The following is a 20,545-nucleotide window of genomic DNA, read 5'->3' as shown; positions in this document are numbered from 1 at the left end:
GTGTGCCCAGACACTTGGGTGGACTATCAGTTGGGGGATCTACATGTTCCCACAAAATACGATCATTTTTCTGTTCTACCCAACAACAACAGATATCTTATGTCCTGGTTGAGTGTGTGGTGCATAAGGCCCCAGGACCAGTGTGCCAAGTTGAACCAGTAACAAAGGACAGCCTCACAGAGAGAAAGCAGAGCTGCCCATGGACCTGAGCTGACCCCCCGCCCCCGTCGCTCCATGGAAGCCATTTTGCTAGGGCTGAGGCTGTGAGCACAAGTGGCGGCACACCCACAGAGTGTGCAAACGCGGTAGGGAACACAAGGTCCCTAAGAAGAACAGCGACCTGAGCTCCGCTTGCGCTAGAGGAGTCCCAGAGGAGGACAGCACTTTTCCTTGAAAAGACTCAGTTTCTTCCTGCCTGCCCCCTCTTGAGACAGAAAGGTAGCACACAGGACCGGCGGAGGGGCTATCTGTCCCCTGCTCCGAAAAGCCGAGAGTTTCCACTGCTGTGGGCGCCACCACCAATAGCCCCCATCTTTGGGACTAGGGCCGGGCGCAGCATCCCTTCTTCCCTTCCTTCTGGAGGAGCGGGTGGCTTCGCCTGAAGCCTCGAGGGCCCCAACTGTCCCCACCCCCCAGGGTCTCTAATTTGGAAGCTCAGGGTGGGGGCTAGGGGAAAGAGCCCACAGTGAGGGCAAATAGGTTCCGCTGCTCCCGGGAAGTCTCAGCTCATCCGCGCGCCCTGCCTTCCCTCTTGTCTCCATGGCCGGACCGAGGCCAGCCTTGCTCGGCTGGCTGACTCTCTAGACCTTCTAGCCCCGGGGCGCGGCCCCCGGCGTCGACTACTCCCGCCCCCTGCGCCAGCCCTGCGCGCCCTCTGACGCAAACGCGCGCCCCTGCCCAGCTCAGAGGAAAGCGCTCTTGTAGGTTTTAATTGAGGCTCTTCCTTTCACACACACCCCCTCCGTCCCCACCCCTGGGAGGTGACCCTCCCCGCCCCAGCCCTCTTGCAGCGGCGCGAGGAGTATGCCTGGGCTGCGGGGCGGGAGATCTGATGCTCTGTCGCCGCCGCCGCCCCGGGTTCTCCACTGGGGAGAGCGGCTTGGTGTCCCTTTTAATCCGCTGACATTATCGCCCACATCAAAGAGGCAGCCATCGATCGCGTTACATTGGGGATCCCGTTACACACGGCGCCCGCAGGTGGGCGGCAGGAGGCGAGCTCGTAAGGCTCTGGCCAGAGCCAGGCTAAGCGCGGGCAACAGGGCCAGCCCAGCCAGGCTCGGCAGCCGGTTCCACCGCGGTTCTTGCTCTGCACCAGCGGGACCGCGGCGCGCGTGTTAAACGCCCGCTCCTCCTCTGCCACAGGGCTGGAGGCCCGGCATCCGTCGCCCACTGGTTGGGGGGGGGCGGGGGTAGAGGGTAGAGAATGGGGGTGGGGAGACCTGTTTTGAATTTGGACTGACGCTTGGCTGACATGATCCTCAGCTCTAGGAGGGCGCGGTGGCCGCGGTCCCTGCCTCCGCGCCGTGGCGGGACAGAGGCCGGGTGAGGGTAGCTCCTGAGCAGGCCCCGCGGAAAGTTCTCCTCATCCCGTCCTGGTTGCCTCTGGCCTGCAGAGGCCAAGAGAGCCAACCTCCCTACCTGTCCGCGCTGCCAGCCCCGAGTTCAAAAGAAACGATAATCATTGCGTTACTTGCCTGGTGGGGAAGGACTTAGCCAAGTCTCGCTTCTGGTGCCCACGACTCACGGTGCAGGGTCCGAGGGTGGCTGGGCCCGCAGACCCGGCGTCCGGCGGGCCTCCGGTTCCCTGGCGCTCGCTTTCGCCTCCTCTTCCACTCGCTCCGTCTCTCTCCACGTTCTCTTTCCTCCTCCTTGTCTCCCTCTCTCTGCCTGCTTCCTCTGCCCTCGACTGCCTGCCTCTGTACTATATGGGGAGTAAAATTTAGAATTTATATATAGAAAGCTTGTTCTCTTTTTCCTTTCTCTTTTAAATCTTTTCTTCTCTTTCTTTCTCCCCCCCCCCCTTTTTTTTTTGGTCTTTTAATCGTGTTCATTTCCCCCATTTTAATTGACCAGGAGACGTGAGAGCGTTTATTTGGGGAGGGGCCGAGGGCAAGGAGCCCCTGCCTGCCCCAGTCGCCTCCTCTCCGTCAGCTGCGTACAATGGGCCGCCGCTTGCAGAGTGCATTGACTGTCTCTCCATTATTCGAGCTGGAGGGGCTGTGGGGCAGGCACGGAAAAGGCTTTATTCTGCTCTTTAAAATCGTCGCTAGTCACTAAGCGGTCGCTGACTCCCGACTTGTAGGCTGGAGAGACCAGGGAAGCGCAAAACGCACCCCAAACACGCAGCACTTCCCAAACCCCTCCCTGGTGAAATTTAAAGTGAGAACGAGTATTAAAAAACAAACCCTACCTCTGTCAATACAGCGTGGCCATTTACACCCACCTTTACCTGAGGGCGTGTTGAGGATCGGGATGCTGGAGCTGAGACAAACTTTTACGCTCTCTCGAGTCGAGGGGCGGGCGGGCGAGCGGGGCTCCCACCCCCAGCGGCTGCCGCGGCAGCTTTGTCACTCCGCACAGCTCCGCGCCCGCCTGAGCCTGCCTAGGGAGCGATCTCAAAACGAGGGGGGTGCGAGTGTGCTATTGGAGAATATGTAACTAATAGAAGTATCATTTTCCCCAGTACGATCTTTCAAGGAAAAAAATCCATTGAAAGAATTTTCAAAGTGCTGTCTCCGTTTGGAGAAAAGGCGCAGGCTGCCTGCGGGGAGGGGAGGAGAGACCCGGCTGTGCGCCTCCCGGGCGCGGCTCCCGTCCGCTAGGTGGCAGCCGGAGCCAGCGATTCCTGCAGGCCCCGCGGCAGGACCGCTCCTCCTGCCCGCCCCTCCTCCCACGACCAATCGCCTTCGGGAATCTGGGTCTCTCGCTCTCTCTCATTCTCTCTCTCTCTCTCCCAACCTCCCTTCCTCTCTCCCTCCCTCCCCATCTCCTCTTTTTCCCCGTCTCTCCCACTCTCAATCTCTCCCTCTTTTCCTTCTTTCTCTCTCTCCGTCTCTTTCCCTCTGCCTCCCTCCCTCCCTCTCTCCCGCTCTCCTCCCTCTCCCCTGCCGCTCCCCCCACCCTCCTCTCCTCACTCCCCCCTCTCCACCTCTCCCCATCTCCCATTTTCCCTTGTCAGTCGCTCGCCCCTTCCCTCTTTTCCTGGGACTCCGACTTGACCGCACTAACTGCCCCCCCCCCCCCCGCAATATGAGGACTTACTACTGTTTTATTAGTAATTATTTAAGCGTTGTTTGAAGTTTGGAACAGCCTGCGAATACCAAAGAGGAAAAAAGAAAGAAGGAAAAATCGGATTGATTGTAAAGTTTATTTTTAAAATCATCATGGGATGAATAGGAGCCGTTGATTCGGATTGATTTTGTGGCAATAGCTGCATATTTTAGGAGTGTGTTTTGTCATAATTAAAGCTTTAAAAGCAATGTATACTTTGGGCCAAAACGGGGAGTCCTTACCTTGTTTCTTAAAGGATATAAAAAAAGCAGAATCCACACTTGGATTATGCTTATATGTGAACGAAGAAAACAATTCAAACCCAGCATATTTCATGAATCATTAAAATCGTGAGAGTTTATTTCTCATTAAAATTTTTCCTAACATTTTCAACGACACTCTCTTCACGCTCATAAAACCTAATTTTAAAAACTTTTCAGAAGAAATCAAAATAATTTCCTTCTAATTCTCTTTCACCCATTACTAGGCATTCTCCCCCTCGCCATCCCTTCCCCCTCTAGTGTTCCTGCGTGTGTGTGTGTGTGTGTGTGTGTGTGTGTGTGACCATAGACGACCCATACTAATCAGGTCTCAGAGTAAATAGCAGCGCAGGGCGATCTCAATGTAAATTGCGCTTGTCAGAAGCACACCCCCCTCCCTCACTTTCCTTCCTCCTCCCCTCACCATCCCCGTCAGTAGGTAGCTAAGAGGGAGGGGGGAAAAAAAGAAAGAAAGAAAAAGAGGAGGGGGGAGGGGCTTTCCAACCAATGGCGTGCTGGAGGCTTGGCTAACCTTAGACTCCCATTTTCTCTCCCCCCCGACTCAGGGCTCTGACCAGTCAGTCGCCTTTGATTATCAGTTGCCAGCAGCCCTTCTCTTGGCTCCTTGACACGAGCTCCATATAAGGCAGCGATCTCCATAGAAACGTGTCAGTTTCAATAGTAGTGTCAAAGTTCACTATATACAGACATTCGCGCAGATCCCCCTTTCGGAAACATTGCTCTGCGAGTCCTCCCGTTTAAACGCATTCAATTTTGGGGTCTCTCTCTCTCTCTCTCTCCTCTCTCTCTCTCTTCTCTGTCTCTCTCTTCTCCTCCGCCTCTCTCTCTCTGTCTCTCTCAATCTCTTTCTCTCTCTTCTCTTCCCTTCTCTCCTCTCTCCCTTTTCTTTTCTTACATATTCTATTAGTTGTTTCCCTTGTATTCCTCTTCTTTCTCTTTTTCTCCCTCCTCCTTGTCTTTTACTCCATTCCTGCAGAAGAGAGAGGGCTAAACTTAAAAAAAAAAAAAAGGAGGAGGAGGAGGAGGCACCCCCTTCGTATTCTTCTTATCGTTATTTTATACATATATGATTTTTTTTGGAGGGAGGGTGTTGGTTCCCGGCTGAAGAGCACTTATTTAAAATACTAAAAAAAGAACATTTTTGGGCGATCTCCAGGGTTTTTTTAACTAGCTCTGTGTGTTATAGCAGAAGAAGCAGAAGAAGGAGCAAGAAAGAGGAAAAGAAGAGGATTATTTATTCGACCTACTTTGGATGTCTCTCGCTTTTTTTTTTAATTGCAATTCTTTTTCTTCTGATTTTTATTTTTTCGATTTCGCTGTGATTTCGTCGCCGGCGTGAATTATCTCGTATTTTTCTCCCTCTCCGTCACCTCCCGAAAGAAGAAGGCAGCGAGAGCCCGGCGCCACCGGCACAACAAAAAGAGCAAAGTGTGTGATCCTCCTCGCCGGCTGCCTCCCTCTCTCCAGCGCTGCCTTCCTGAATGGCTGGCTGCGTCCAGCCCTGGACCTGGCCCCCCGACACCAACGCGCCCTGATCACCGCCGGCAGCCTCGCCCCGCGCCCTGCTCGGCTCACCGCGCTCCCCTCAATCCCGAGCCCAGCGAGGGCTCCCGCCGGGACAGCAGCGGCGGCGCGGGCGGCCCCGACCCGGGCTCGCGCTCCGGCTGCGGCCCCGACTCCAGCTCGGACTCCCGCCCGGGCCCCGGCTCCTCCAGCGGCGCTCGCCGCTGCAGCTGAGGCGGCGACTCCAGCGGCGCCTGCAGCCGCGACCTCCTCCTCCTCCTCCTCCTCCGCCTCCTCCGCCTCCGCCGCCGCCGCCGCCCTCGCGGGCTTCCTCTATGTCGGCTCAGCCGGCGCGCAGCGTGTAGCCGGAGCGACCGGCGGGCGGGCGGGCGCCCGGCGCGGGTGAGCGAGTGTGTGTGAGAGTGTGTGTGTGCGCGGGGGTGCGGGCGAGGCGGAGGGCGAGTGTGTGCGCGCGCCGTGGCCCATGCCCGCCGCCCCCGGCGCTGCGCCCCGCGCCGCTCCCGGCTGCCGCCTGTGCCATTTCTGATTTTGCAACTTGGGGAAGAAGAAAAAAGCGAGAGAAGGGAGCTTGCTCGGTGGGGGGGGGTGGGGAGGGGGGGGAAGGAGAGCGTGGCCCCCCCAGGATCGGAGAGCGGGGGGAGCGGGCGAGGGGAGCAGGGGTGTTGGGGGGGGAGCCAGAGAGCCTGGGGGGGCTGCAAAAAGAGAGAAAGAAAACAGCAGGAACCACAACAAAACGCCAGCAGGGCGGGCGGGCGCGCAGCAGCAGCGGGGCGGCCGAGGCAGTAGCGGCGGCAGCGGCGGCGGCGGCGGAGGCAGCGGCCGGTGCCCGGCTCGGGCTCGGCTCCCGCGACCCCGGGGCGCCCGGCGGGCCCCCCGCCCCCTCCCCCTCCCCCCTTCCCCTTCCCCTTCCCCTCCCAGCGCGCTCGCGCGCCCCGCGGCCCTCGGCGAGCAGCTCGGCTCCCCCCAGCGCTCCCCGGGCCCAAAGATATGGCAATGGTAGTTAGCAGCTGGCGAGATCCGCAGGACGACGTGGCCGGGGGCAACCCCGGCGGCCCCAACCCCGCAGCGCAAGCGGCCCGCGGCGGCGGCGGCGGCGGCGGCGGCGAGCAGCAGCAGCAGGCGGGCTCGGGTGCGCCGCACACGCCGCAGACCCCGGGCCAGCCCGGAGCGCCCGCCACCCCCGGCACGGCAGGGGACAAGGGCCAGGGCCCGCCTGGCTCGGGCCAGAGCCAGCAGCACATCGAGTGCGTGGTGTGCGGGGACAAGTCGAGCGGCAAGCACTACGGCCAATTCACCTGCGAGGGCTGCAAAAGTTTCTTCAAGAGGAGCGTCCGCAGGAACTTAACTTACACATGCCGTGCCAACAGGAACTGTCCCATCGACCAGCACCACCGCAACCAGTGCCAATACTGCCGCCTCAAGAAGTGCCTCAAAGTGGGCATGAGGCGGGAAGGTGAATATTTCTTCTCTGCTTCTTTCCTTGAGCTTCGCCCGTCTCCCCGGCCCTCTTTCTTTCTCTCGCGGGGGTGGCTGCTGTATGGGGCTGGAGCTCCTGCGGTCCCGGCCCCGTCCCAGCTTCCCCTGTCCCCGCTGCCTTCCTCCCCCGGCGTCACCCCCCCCCCCCCAACCAAGCTCGCTGCCGCTGCCTCCCCCTCCCGGCCTGCGCTCCTCTCCCTGGCTCCTCCACCCCTCCTGCTGCCTGCTCAGGATTGTGTCCCTGGGATCGTGAGCTGTGGCTTAAAATCCCTTACTTCCTCTGTCTTGGATGTGCTCGGTGTGTGTCTCTTTCCCGCGTGTGCGTGAGGATGCTTGGGGGCTGTGCTGGCATGAACTTGGGGAGGGGTGCTGATTTCCCCCAGAAAACTCTTCTGTGTTTTTCATTCCACTTTCCCCTCCACCTCTTCATACCTTTTATTTAAAATTGGGGAGGGCTGGGGACTGGAGTACCCTGAACCATAGATTCATTGCTGCATCATCCTTTTGGAAGCTTAACTTGGAAAAAGAGGAGTGAGATTTATTGCACTTGTAGGTCTAATTAGGGGGGAAGGGGGGCTTCTGGCCTGTTCACTGGTTCCCTCTCCTCTTCACCGAGCTGGGGCCGCCTCCTCCAGAGCTGTGGCCTTGTTTTCACCCCTCTACTTTGAAAGGAAAGTTTGTGACTGAACCGTCCTTTCATAGTTGTGTCATTTTTTTAAAAGCATGATACTCGTTTTATTTTTTCATCAAACTCCACCCTCTGCTTAAATACTGCATACAAATTACAATTTACAACGGCATTTACCGATCCTTCTGATTTGGCTATAATGCATAGACTGCAGCTGGCATGAGCTTCCACTTCATTTAATCCCTGTGTTGTATGGGTTTGGTTTCTTTTAACACAACTTTTGATGTTGTATTTAGATATGCTTCATGTTCATGTGGCAAGAGATGCAGCACTTTTCTTATAAATATATTTAGCCGTTTATAGTTAAAGTTTATCTCCTGACAATCATTAAAGATGTCTTATAGTCAAATTAGCGAACCAGTCAATTTTGCAGAATGCAGATTACTCCTTCTTGTAATTGACTTTAAAATTATATTTTATATGCCACAAGAAAAGAAATTAAATTCCTTCAGATCTCAAGGAGCAGGCAAATATGACGACTTCATTTCTAGCTCCAGGGAGGTTTTTGTAGTCATCTGAAAAAAAAAAAAAAAACTGAATTGTGTTCTCATTTAATTGAAAAATAACTGCCAAGTTCAAACTATAATTAGAAAAAAAAGTATTCTAGCTGTTATGTTTCAAGAGCTTAAATTGCATTGGGACTTGCATTAAAATTAGAATCAAAGTAAATTTAAGAAAATAGTGCACAACCTGAAATAAGACAGCTATGTGTACATGGACATATCTATATTAATTTGTTGGGGGGAGAGTTCAGTAGCCCTAACTTTTCCTAAAGTTGTCTTTGTTTACATGGCAATTTAAAACGCTGGCACTGTTGAAGTAAAACATACACATTAAAAAAAAAAAAAAAAAAACTTTGGTCAGCTTTAAGAACTCAAAGCATGCTTACGTTTTGCATTCAGATGGTTAATGAATCCAGTGTTTTTGCAGTTGCAAGCTCGTGCATTCACTGGGTAAAAGCTGGCTGCAGGTTGCAGTGGCACCTCACAGGACAGACATTAATTATATTTCCCACTTTTTTCAATAATGTTTGGCTACTGTAAGTTCTACTTTTTCTTGAAATTTTTCAATTTTCTGTTGCTTTTAACAGTGAACTTTGTGTGGGGCGAAGGGGAGGAGGGGGCAGGGGAGGGGTGCAGGATACTTGTTTTCTATTCAAAAGTTGTAAATGGTTATATAACTTGTATCTATTTTAAGGATAATTCTATAGCATTTTGAGAGAATATGGAAACATTTTGAGCAAAACACTGCTTGCTTGCAAATGAAGAGGCGCTAGGCGTTTGCCTAGAACCACAACCTTCCTCTGGTTTCGCCTGTTCTTTTTTGTTTGTTTTGGTTTTACTCTGGTTCGTTTCTTTCTGGAGGGGTGAGTGGGATTTCATTAACCGGTGTGTTACACCTTGGTGGTGGAGGGGTTGGGTGGGACTTTCTTGGCCATGCCGGGCTGGGGGCCCTGAGATCAGGCCTAGTTCTGGCAGGGCTAGGGTGGCCAGGGGCGCAGGCGATGGCTGGGCATATTGAGCCGCGGAGCTGGAGGCCCTCACCCCTGATTTCCTCCCGGTGTGGGCTGTGAGTGAGAGCGAGCGCGAGAGAAGATGTGCCGGGCGCGTGTGGCTGTAGGAAGAGCCTCCGCATTGTGTCGGGTGCGCTGCGGCGCGCCAATGTTCGCAAGCCCCCTGGATGCACATTGCCTCTTTTCTCTCTTTCTTTTTGTCAGCGGTTCAGCGAGGAAGAATGCCTCCAACCCAACCCAATCCAGGCCAGTACGCACTCACCAACGGGGACCCCCTCAACGGCCACTGCTACCTGTCCGGCTACATCTCGCTGCTGCTGCGCGCGGAACCCTACCCCACGTCGCGCTACGGCAGCCAATGCATGCAGCCCAACAACATCATGGGCATCGAGAACATCTGCGAGCTGGCCGCGCGCCTGCTCTTCAGCGCCGTCGAGTGGGCCCGAAACATCCCCTTCTTCCCGGATCTGCAGATCACCGACCAAGTGTCCCTGCTGCGCCTCACCTGGAGCGAGCTGTTCGTGCTCAACGCGGCCCAGTGCTCCATGCCGCTGCACGTGGCGCCGCTGCTGGCCGCCGCCGGCCTGCACGCCTCGCCCATGTCCGCCGACCGCGTCGTGGCCTTCATGGACCACATCCGCATCTTCCAGGAGCAGGTGGAGAAGCTCAAGGCGCTGCACGTCGACTCGGCCGAGTACAGCTGCCTCAAAGCCATCGTGCTGTTCACGTCAGGTGAGGCTGTGGTCGCCGGGAGGGCAGGCCGCGCCGGGGACGACAGCAGGCCGCGCTCCGCCCGGCCCGGCCTCCTACACCGCGTCGCCGCGCGGGCCCCTCCGGCCCGAGCCCGACCTTCGGCCTGGCCGGGACTTGCGGCCCCAGTGCCCGGACGCGGCCCGCGGCGCCGCTGCCATCTTGGGAGCGCGGCGGTGCGGGAGCCCAGGCGGCTGGGAGGCGGGCGGCGGGCGGCCCGGCCCGGGGGCGCGGACCCCCACGCGGGGCTGCGGCGGCAGCGGGTGCGCGTCTTGTGTGTGTGCAGGGGCTGGGGGGGGCGTGGGGCCGGTCTGGCTGCGCGTGTGTGCGGTGTGCATGTGTGTGCGTGTGGTGTGCGCCAGCGTTTAGGGCTTCTGGGGGAGGAGAGGGAAGGAAGAGAACGTGGGAATGTGGCTTTCTCCTCTGTGTGGCACGCTCCCTGGATGTGTTTCCCGACACAGAGAGACACACACAGAGGTGGAGAGAGAAGACGACGCGCAAATAAATCATAAATAATCCCGCTTTATTGCTGCCTGATTTTCCCTTATCGGAAACCATTCATGTTTGCAGTTGCTGAGGTTATTGAGGGTCGTAAAAAACGGATTCAATCTAAACAAGAAAGATAAAAAACAAAAGGAATACTGTAGAACCCACAAGTACGGGAGGATTCCTGCCCCAGAGATAAATCTCCTAGCCACGCACAACACACGAACATTGGAAATTTAACAGAGTGCCTTAAAAATATCAAATTAAATGTAGGTGGTGGTAACATGCATGTTAACAATTTCTCTTATGATAGATGGTTCAAATTAACTTCCAGGAAAGTGCATTAACGTTGCCTTTGAAGGCTCTAGTCAGAGCCTCTGAGAACAGTGCCCGCTTTTTATTATTGTAACCTGCAAGAGGGAAACATATAAACACCCGGGACATCAGGTAATGGGGGGAAATATAAACAAAGCCAGAAAGGAGGCTGGTGGGGGAACAGAGCTGCTCAGATTGAGTCCCGGGGCCTTGCCCACTGTGAGGAGGGTTAGCTGCAGTTTTACTCCCATTATTGGCACTATTGTTTTTAATTCCTCCATTCAGAGAACAAATAAACCATCCTAATAAATCTATCCTAGAGCCAGGACCTCCAAAGGCCAAATTAAAACCATTCCCGAGCAGAGATGGCAAAACCCTTTTCCCAAGGCCTTGTTGAACAGTAAGCAATGGTATAATCTATCAATATTTCCTGGCTTTCATGCGTGAAGAATCGTATTTACATTGTATTAAAATGACTCTTAAATTTGCACAATATTGTAATGTAGCAAATGTAGTATTAATATCGATCTGAACAGCAGATAATTTATTTAGACAAGAGCATCTCATTTGTATGCAGGGTGGCCAGAGCCGTGGACTTGGACTGCCCCCCTTTTACTTTCAGTGCAAATGCAGGTCTGCTAGTGGGAGAGGGAGTTATTCTTTGCAAGAGGATAAAGTGCAAACCTTAAAACAAATGGAAGATTTATTGAATAGCCTCCTCAGTGTTTGAATGCATTTTATCTTAATAAGTCTTCTTGATGGAAACGTGTTTTTCAAAAGTGACAAAGAGCCTGGGAAGCAGCGACCGGGCTGCTTTCGCTCTGGCAGGCCTGGGGCCTGGCTGGCTCTCCACTACCCGGCTCTTTAGCCAAATTAATCAGGAAGCAAGCCAGTGTTGGGGAAGCTGGGGTTTTAAAATCTCATCCAGTGAGGTGTCTTGAAGCAGAAATGTGACTTGGAGCTGGACAGAGGTCTTCTCAGGAAAGGTCTTTCCTCCCTTTTCCGTGTCCCCTACTTAGGTTTTTTGAACTCCCTTGACTTTTTTCTGATCTCCTGCCCTTTCCCAGAGAGAGGCGTGGGCTGTGCTGGCTGCAGGGAAGATGGTGGAATTATTCATGCTTTTCTTTCAACTTTCCATCCTAAAACATCCCCGTGAAAAGTGTTCCTTTTTTAAAAAGTTTTCCCAAAGAAGTTTCCCAACTATGTCTTCAAGGTGCAGGGGAGGCTGAGAAGTGAACAATAACATTATTTTGTTAGAAAATTGCAAACAGAATATCTGAAAATGGAAATGGAGCTGTCAGTAGTAATTCACCCCCCTTCTCCATACAACACATTTCCACTTTTGACTAAACTTGTTTTGATTGCTAGCCAGAAGGGAATTCATGGGAAGCCTTCTCAAAGTCATCCAACTTTTAAGCAAACTTTGAATGATGGAAAAGACAGTTTTAGACATATTGTCCAACGAGGTTTGCTCCGGCTAAGTATTTGAAGCTGGCACGGGGGTTCCCTGTGGTGGTTTTCACATTTGGCCTCCGGATGGTATGCTTAATCCTTAATATTCTGGAAAGCATCCAAGGACTAGGTCATGACCTGAACTTACTTTTTAAAAAAATTCATTAATTCATACACCTAAATATTCCCTCAAATAAATGGGACCTCCTCTGAAAGGAGCCATCTAGTTAACATAAATACAATAAATCCATTTTCAGCACAATAATAACTTTGATTTCTAGTTATGGCAGCTGATTACATCTATATTTCCTGAACACTAAACTCTTTTGAATGCACACCATGAAATACATTCTCTGCACTACAAAGGCTAAGCCGGGAGGGCCTGAGCAGTAATGGTTATTTATTTACATAATTTCTTTTCCGTATACTATAGAAGAAATATTGAAGGTTCCCGCATTGACACTACCACATAAAAAGTGAGGCATGGATTCTGCATATTCTCCCTCCTTTTCTGATCTCGGGTATATCTCATGGAATGTAAATATGTACTTCATTCCACCCCCTGCTCACCTCGCTTTGCTGCCACAGCCACCCAATCGATCTGGAGCTCATACTCTCTGTCCATAGTTGGGGGACTACTGTTGCAGGACTATCCAGAGTGGGGATGAGTATCTAGAGTGGGAATCCAGACCTGAAGTGGGACTCCTGCTGGAGGGAGGCCACAGAGCTGTCCAGCTGGCACCTGGCAGCCAGGCCCCTGCTACACGCATTCTGCCTTCAAAGGAGGAAACAAATCCAAGCAGCCAACCCAGGGCCCAGGCAAGCCCTTCCCGAGCTTCTCTCCCTTGGACTGGTCTAGCTGGGAGAAGGGTAGTGTCGTTGCACTCTGGGGGCCCTAATTGTGCATATCAGATAAATATTTTACAGACCTGAGGGGATGCCATATGGGTCTTTAAAAAAATCTGCTGGGGTATCAGTGGGTTCTTTTCATACTACATTGTCTGAGGCTGAAAGGGATCCTGTGGCATAATGGGGAGATAATGCATGTAAAGCAAGATATATGTAAATATGAGTGTGTGTGGTGGCCATTCAGCAGGGCCAGGTTAGCAAGTAAGGCCAAGGGCAGACCTCAGGGCAGACCCTCCGCCCCCGCCGCCTGAGTAGTGGAGCCCTAAAGTGCCCCTGCCTCGCCCTGCTAGCCAAAAAATCTCACTGGTTTCCCAGGTCAGGCCAGTGTGGATGCACCCGGGTGGCTGGCAGGAGTAATTAGACATCTGAGAGGAACGCACTCTGGATCCAGGGTCAAAGGAGAGCCCCCCCTTAGAAGTCCTTGAATTAGCACTAGTTTTATTTGTATTTTTGCTCAAGGCCATTGCCTTGTAGATGAAGGTGTTAGAGTGCTTTGTAAATCCCAGTTCTTGAAATACAAAGACATAAAGCTCAGAAACTCAGCAGACACGGGTTTCACTTCGAATCATTTGGTAGGACTTCTTGGGGTCACACTTGCCCACTCACAATTATATAATGTCCTTTCGGGGGCATCGCCATGCATGAATTTCTCCCCAGATCTATATATTAGCAAGCTCTGCCTTTGATCTCTAGTCAACCTCCTGACTGGCTAAGGGCTCCTCTGTGATCTTTCTGTTTTTTAAATATTTATTATTAATATAAGAAATAACACGGGTATTTGAACTAAGAGAGGAAGCTTTCACTTCATTCTTCTGATTCCACCTTCTCTTCCATTTCTTTGCCTTTAGTTAGTTTATATAGTATAAACTACTGTCTTGAAATATTTTTAGGAGACCATGAAGAGCCTTGGTTGATATGAGATAAACACACAGGTTTTAAGATGCTGTCATTGTGTGTAAGTGCCTTTTCCCCCCTTGGTCCTCTGACAGGAAGCCTATCTCCCCAATTCCCCCCCTCAACTCCCCACCTCCCAGTTTGGAAGTAGCAACAGCAGCTGCCTCCAGCCCAGCTTTGTGTCTGATCGTTGAAGATGTCTCCTTCCACAGCCTGTAGTAACTGAGCCATATTCCTTCTGATTATTATACAGCTTACAGAGATGTGACCAATTTTCAATTACTTGATCTAAAGCACAGATAGAAGTGTACACCCTCACCGAGGCTTGCTGCAGAGTTCTTGGTCGCATAGATAGCGGATCTCAAATCCTGTCTTGCTAAAGCATGGGCTCGATCTGAGTCCATGCACGGCCAGCCCATGATTCCTTACCCCTCCCAGGTGTTTATTCACTAGACAGTCTAGGTTCTCCTCGAGGATTTTGGTTGGGGTCATTTGGGTTTGAGAGGGAGGACTCCAAGAAGCCTGTAAAAACTGCCCGCAAGCTACGTATTTCTTCAGGGCTTCTGAACACCCCAAAATCAGGGGCAAAAGGGGCAAAAGTCCTCCCTTTAACGAGCACAGCAGAACGATGCTCCCCTCCAGGCGGAGGACAGGTTGCTCCGCACGGCAAACATGGCTCCAACATCGTACATTATTTAATCCAAAGGTGAAAGAGGAAAAAACAAAGGGACTGGAGAGGTTGCTGCCTCTGCCCGTGTGTGCTTCCGTCTCCAGCTCCCCTAGGCTTGGTGGGGTGTGATTTATTTTTATTGGTGTTGGGGGCAGAGAGGAGGGAATGGTGAAGAAGGAATGGGGAGGTATGGAGAGGAGGATTTTTTTCCCCTTTTCCCTTCGATTTCCTTTCTTCCCTCTTACCAACTTAAAAACATTTCTGAGGGCTTGTTTGTGCCTTTGCTGTTCACTAACCTGTGTGTCCCCTCCCCTCTTCTGCCCTTCTTGTGGCCGCACGGGCAGATGCCTGTGGCCTGTCGGACGCCGCCCACATCGAGAGCCTGCAGGAGAAGTCCCAGTGCGCTCTGGAGGAGTACGTGCGGAGCCAGTACCCTAACCAGCCCAGCCGCTTCGGCAAACTCCTACTGCGACTGCCCTCCCTGCGCACCGTGTCCTCCTCGGTCATCGAGCAGCTCTTCTTCGTCCGTTTGGTAGGTAAAACCCCCATCGAAACTCTCATCCGGGATATGTTACTGTCTGGGAGCAGCTTCAACTGGCCTTACATGTCCATCCAGTGTTCCTAGACCTTGGGCGCTCCCCACCTGCCCCCGCCCCCCTAGAGACTCACTGGACCGGCGGGGGCCATGGACTCCAAAGCTGCGGGGACATCAGGCGGCTGTTGCAGGGTGCAGCCAGGCAGGGGGGAGGTGGGCCGGGCCGACTGGAGCAGCCCACCCTGCAGAAATGCAACCCGAGCTGCAAACCAGGAGAAAAAGAGACTCTCTTTAGGATCAGATCTGTGAACATGTTGGAAAGGAAAGAAAAAGGACCTTGTGTCTGGTGAGAAAAGGAAAAAAAAAAATTGGAAGAGAGGACCATGAGAATTTTAATAAAACAGAAGGAGACTAATGGACCTTCCAGGATTTATTGTGGACGGATGTGGATATATTCTGTACAGAAAACAACACACGGAAGTGGACTGAGTTCTATGTAGAAACACACACACACACGCCCCAAACATTGTTATTCATTTTGTAAAATATTAGTCTTTATTTTCATTTTTTTGTAAAATTTAAACATCGTATGCACATAAAAAAGGAAACAAGAATTAGGGGAAAATAACATTTTCCAAATAATTATAAAAAAAAATTGTCCTGTGTCTATGTATCTATATCTGTTTTGTATTTTTTTCTGGTTCCAAACCAGATTTCCTGTGATTCTATACTAATAATTTTTGATATAACCCTTTGCTTCTTATAATGAGTGCGATATATGTTGTCGAGGCTGTTCTTCAAGAATTAAAATTGAAGTGAAAATTTAAACAAAAAATAAAAGAATTTAGCAAAACCCACGTGTCTGGTTACTTGACAGATGTCATAAGTGCAAAAGAACCCGCCAATTAATTTCCACTCCAATTACTATTAGAATGGGGAGGTGAAGGTGGAAACTTTTAAGGTCCATTATTAAGTGGTCTAGGCTTGTTTCCTAAAACCAAGCCACTGCCTTGGTTTTGTAAATGCAGAGGGTCAGGCTCTGTGTGGGCTGGGGTGGGCAGGGAGAGGGCAGGGCATCTTGGGCATTCCCAGCAGCTCTTATGAGCTTGTGGATGATTGGTGCCCTGCACGGACTTAAGTGGGGACTGGGGTAGGCTTGGTTGCAAGTGGGTCTGGGTCTGGGGACCACCTGCTTCATTGACTGCAGGTGGGAACTTGCCTGACTGGCGAGGCTGCAGAGAGGCGTGGAGAGCTGATGTGGGGTCGAGGGCAGGGGAGGGCTGCTTGGAAGCCTCTTGTGCTTGTAAGTGGACTGTAGACCTCTCCCCCTCTCTGGGAGAGAGTTAGGACCTCAACGCTGTCAAACCTACTTTTACTCCCCCTTATGGTCCACTGCAGAGTTGGCTAGGGTTTACTCTTCCCTCCTGACCCTGTGACAGGGGTTCCCTGGAGGGCTCTGGAGCTCAGCTGGGTGAAGGGAACCCAACCCCAACCCCACCCCACCCCCATGGCACTTATAGGCGTGGACTCGGAACTTGGGAGTAGGTGAGCAAGGCTAGAGCAGGTTCTTTCCAGGAGCAGTGTTTGGGTTCTCGTGGCCCTTCCAGGGCAGGAACCTGCCGCTGAGGCCTCAACTTTGGGTGTGCATAGGGGGCTGCTCTCTGTTACAGCTTTTGGAGCATGAATGTTTTATAGGATTCTAGTCAGCACTGTGAGAACACATACTACCAAGGGAGCTTTTTCCTAACGTATTAATAAAGCCAGATCTTTTGAAGTAACACCTCTTACCACCTCCCCCACCTCTCATCCCCAGACAGGCCTTGGATGAGGCAAGAGCTTCACTTTCAGAAGTCATTGACAAAGTTTTGCTTTCATTTGCTGTCTGGAAATCTCCAGGTTCCCCCACTCCTTTAAAAACGTATTAACAAGCTCCAAGCCGCCTCAGGTTTTAATATTCTAGGTGCCGTGCACTGGGGGGGCAATGCCACGCTCTCTGTGAAGAAACCCCCCGCAGATCCACCTGCCACCGGCCTGAGCCTTAGGGAGGCAGGGTGGGTACAGTGCGTGGTGCGTGGGGCACTGAGGGGACTTCCTGCCTTCGCCTGGGTCCCATCCCGCCCTTTCCACTACACCCAGGGGCAATGTCTTTAGGCCTAGGCTGACTTCCCTGCAGAGTGAGCACCCAAGGCCGGAAGGGCGAGGGAGAGTTCATATTTAACTCCCGACCACCTCCCAGAAAGTCGTGGAGAGCCCTTGAGGGCTGCTGGATCAGGCAATGTGGGGTTTGGGGTGGAGTAGGCTACAGCCCAGCGCTGAGGGGGAGGGGAGAAGAGCTGCCTCCAAGCGCTCACCGATCTTTCCTGTTCTTTCTTGAAATGAGATGTAAATGTATTCATTACAGTGTGATCCCTCTGATGAAAATAGATAAACATTTTTGTAGGTCGGAAGCGTATTTTTCAATTAATTTCAATATGGAGGCCCAAGCACAAGGTGCCCAGTGTGGGGACCCTTCCGGAAGCCAAGGCCTGGGATGTACGAGGCACTTGCTCCTGGGTCCGGAGGTGACAGTGGTTACTTGTCTCTTGCGGGACTGGGCCAGGGGCATTGCCCATGACCTGAGGAACCCTGCGACCTTTCTAAGCCTGGGCCTAAGCCCGGAGCCGACCAGAACGACGTAGGGAGAAGAGCAGGCCTTCCTTCTGTATGGCTTCATGGACTCCCTTGCAGGCTCCATGAGAGAACCAGGAGGCCCTGGAGCTGAGTGGAACAGAGAGGGAAAAGGGGGTTCGCTCCCATGCTCAGCGGACCTGGCTGGGGGCTGCAGGCACTGGGTTTTTCCTGTGCTGTGTCCTTGGTAGCATTACATTCATTCGTCTTCAGAGGTCTCTGTGGGTCTCAAGCAGAGGGACAGAGTCTCCCCAGAGACTCAGTGGCTCTGTGGGTGCTCCCGCAGGGCGAGACAGTCTCCCTGACTTCGGTGGCTCTTCCCTCTCAGAGCACGAGGTCGGACCTACAGCTCTGCTCACACTATCAGAAGCTTTCCAAACTGAGACTGCAGTACGTAAGCCACAGGTTAAGCCTTCCATCAGCCCCGAAGGGCCCGCTCTGCTCCCTGAGCATTCTCAAGGCTCCCTGGCTGGCCCGACCCGTGTCCGCGGTCTAGGAGCTAAGGACCTGAGCTGCCCCATGGCCTCCTTGTTGTGCAGAAGGGCAGCCCCGGCGGTAGTGGCCAGGCGCCACGGCTCAGTGCCCTGCCTCCCCTTGGACCCTGGAAGCCACTGTACAGAAGGCACACGGAGCGGGTGGCAGTCTCCTCTGCCTGGGTGGCCGCCCAGGGGCCCCTGAGCAAGAGCCCGTTTTAGAGCCAAGCACCAGAGGGAGCCGTGGGACTCTGGTGTGAGGGTGCAGCCAGATGTGGGCTCCACGGTCACCTTAGGGCGAGCAGCCCTGCCTTGGCCTGCAGAGGCAGAGCAGCCCTAAGGAGTTGGGAGAACAGGATTCGGCTAACTGGGTGGGATAGAACTGACAGGTCTCCAAGGCCGGAGGAAATACACCATAACTGTTGGAGAGCGGCCCACACAAGGTGACTTCCCTCTCAAAATTACCTGTGACATATGAAAGTCAACGCTCCCCTTTCTAACCCAAACACTTGCTGGGCAACTGAGAACTTTAGGGTCTTTGAAGTCAGCTTAAACTACTTTAGCCACAAGCTTTTCTGAAAACATCAAAAAAGCCATCTTAGGACGCACTCTCCTCTGGGAATTTCTAGGGCACAACTGCGCCTCATCCACAGCCTGGGGACAAAGAGTGGCCTGAGGGAGTTAAAATGTGGCCTCTGCCCCCACATGCACACCCCAAACTGCGACCAGGCCTGGGGGAACCCCGGGGGGCTGGGGATGGGCATGCCTCCTGGTCCCCAGAACAGCCTTGGGCTTCCGGGACTCTGTCCCTGACGCTGGTTCAGGCTCAGGGTCTCTCTGGCAGCCGCCAAGGGCCTGGGTGAGCTTCCGGAGGCCACATCGCCCAGCCTGGAGGTCAGGGACACTAGGGATATGGAGCCTTCTTTCATCCAAGCCCACCAGAGCTCCTCTGCTTAGAGAGTGCAAAAAGTTTATTTTTAAAAAATCCTCCTCCCCAGCTTATAGGCAGTCCTTACATCTCCTGTAGTGTGGGAATCACCTCCCATACACAGCTGGATTCTTCAGAACAAATCACCTGAATGTCTCTGCAAATGGAAAACCATGAAGGAGAGTGGGGAGGGGAGGCAGGGAGACACAAGTGGAAACTAATAAAACTCTTGTTAGAGGGCCTGCTCGGGATCCGCGGCGTCACTGGGCCTTTTACTTGGAAAGCCAAAGAGTTGTATTCCTAAATGAGTTAAAGACCCATTTACCTCTGTCGTGTTCTATTCATCAGGCCACAAGTTGAGAGTTCCTAACATGAAACTATTTGTTTGCTTACACAACCAGCTGGGCGCAATTTCACGTCTGAGATATCTATCTGAAAGCGCCTCTCATTTATTATCTCTCCTTGTCAGCGAATCCATTTTCCAGCTCCCCCTCCCCCCCTTTGGGGTTTATTTATTTATTTTTGGTGGGACTTCTTTGCCTGGGAGGACCTGGGTCTAGAATGCTCCCCAGGGAGCAGCCGGTCCCTGCGGGGGTTTTTGCGGGGCGCAGGGCGTAGGGACCAGGGGGCAGCAGAAGTGCGCTCGGGCCACCTCTGACCCCCCGCGGGCGGGCGGAAAGGGCCAGGGCGAGGGGTGCTCAGCGGGTGGGCCTGGCGGGACACTGCGAAGCTGCCTTTCTCTCTGGATGTCCTCCCTGCTAGCTCTCCCAGAGTAAGCCGCAACCACCTGTGCGAGGAAGGGGTGGGAGGAGGCCCGGGAGGGGAGTCCAGGAGCCTCTCTCCCAGATGGGGGCCCGAGATACGGATTTGAGAGATGCTTTTACAAAGCCTCACCTAATCCCATGGGGCCAATTTCTTCTCCCAGGCTGGGCCGGAGCGCAGAGTGAGTAACCAAGATGTAAATAGTTGTGTGATGGGTTGGGGGAGGGGGCAGCGCATTTATTGTGTGTGCGGAGGGAAGAAGCCTGCACGTGGTTTCAATTTTGAAGCACAAAGAAATAACATGCAATGCAGAAAATAGGTTTATGAATGTAATTGAGAGGAAAGAAAACAATTAACACGGTGCAAGGTTGCACACTCGATTCTCCACCCCTCGCCTTCTCTTCTACCCCAATTTTGAGAAATCCGGCTCATGTGAATAGAGAGGGTCTAGGCAGTTGGATCCCGCTGACAAGGGAAGCCCTGATGGAGATCACAGTGATGGGTGGATAATGGTGTCTATCCATCTCCTAGTCTGCGAAGGCCTCCTCCAACCAAGCTGAAAGCGAGGGATCAAATCCCCAAGTCCATTGTATAAAAATCGGTAGTTGTGAAGGTGGAAAGGAGAAGGGGTGTCTGTAAGGAAGGGGAGAGGGAGAACAAGAAGAGAGATAGCCAGGGAATTCTTTAAGACAGACCAGGCTGGGCTCTGAAAGCTATCCTATTGTGTTGATTTAGGAGGACATTTGCTGTATATAACGTTTAAGGCTGATAATATCATGGCGCAGCCAGATAAATAAAGCGTTGGCCCAACAGTGGGGTCAGCGATCGATCTCTGGGCTCAGAGGAAAAAGGAGAGAGACAGGATAGAGCACAAGGCTCTGTCTGTGTGCTTGTCAGTCGGCACGCAGGAGCCCGAGTGTGTGTGAGCGTCAGGGTGTGCGAGAGAGAACCA

At 53.0% G+C, this 20,545-nt stretch overlaps 1 protein-coding gene across 1 annotated transcript; it reads left to right on the top strand.

The window, feature by feature from the left end:
* Nucleotides 1–5,944: 5,944 nt before the first annotated feature.
* On the top strand, nt 5,945–15,608 carry NR2F1 (nuclear receptor subfamily 2 group F member 1). Its single transcript, XM_046000575.1, has 3 exons — nt 5,945–6,528; nt 8,957–9,484; nt 14,573–15,608. The coding sequence occupies exons 1-3, from the start codon at nt 6,063–6,065 to the stop codon at nt 14,851–14,853; spliced, it is 1,275 nt and encodes a 424-aa protein (XP_045856531.1). The 5' UTR covers nt 5,945–6,062; the 3' UTR covers nt 14,854–15,608.
* Nucleotides 15,609–20,545: the final 4,937 nt, after the last annotated feature.

The sequence above is a fragment of the Meles meles genome, chromosome 3 (genome assembly GCF_922984935.1).
Source record: "Meles meles chromosome 3, mMelMel3.1 paternal haplotype, whole genome shotgun sequence".
NCBI lineage: Eukaryota > Metazoa > Chordata > Mammalia > Carnivora > Mustelidae > Meles > Meles meles.
Note: the sequence above shows the minus strand (reverse complement) of the source record. Positions and strands in the feature narration are given on the sequence as shown.

Excerpts from the sequence above, each read along its gene's own strand:
- NR2F1 (XM_046000575.1), top strand. The coding sequence starts at position 6,063 with ATGGCAATGGTAGTTAGCAGCTGGCGAGATCCGCAGGACGACGTGGCC. Across the intron at positions 6,529-8,956 it reads AGTGGGCATGAGGCGGGAAG|CGGTTCAGCGAGGAAGAATG; the intron begins GTGAATATTTCT and ends TCTTTTTGTCAG. Across the intron at positions 9,485-14,572 it reads CATCGTGCTGTTCACGTCAG|ATGCCTGTGGCCTGTCGGAC; the intron begins GTGAGGCTGTGG and ends CCGCACGGGCAG.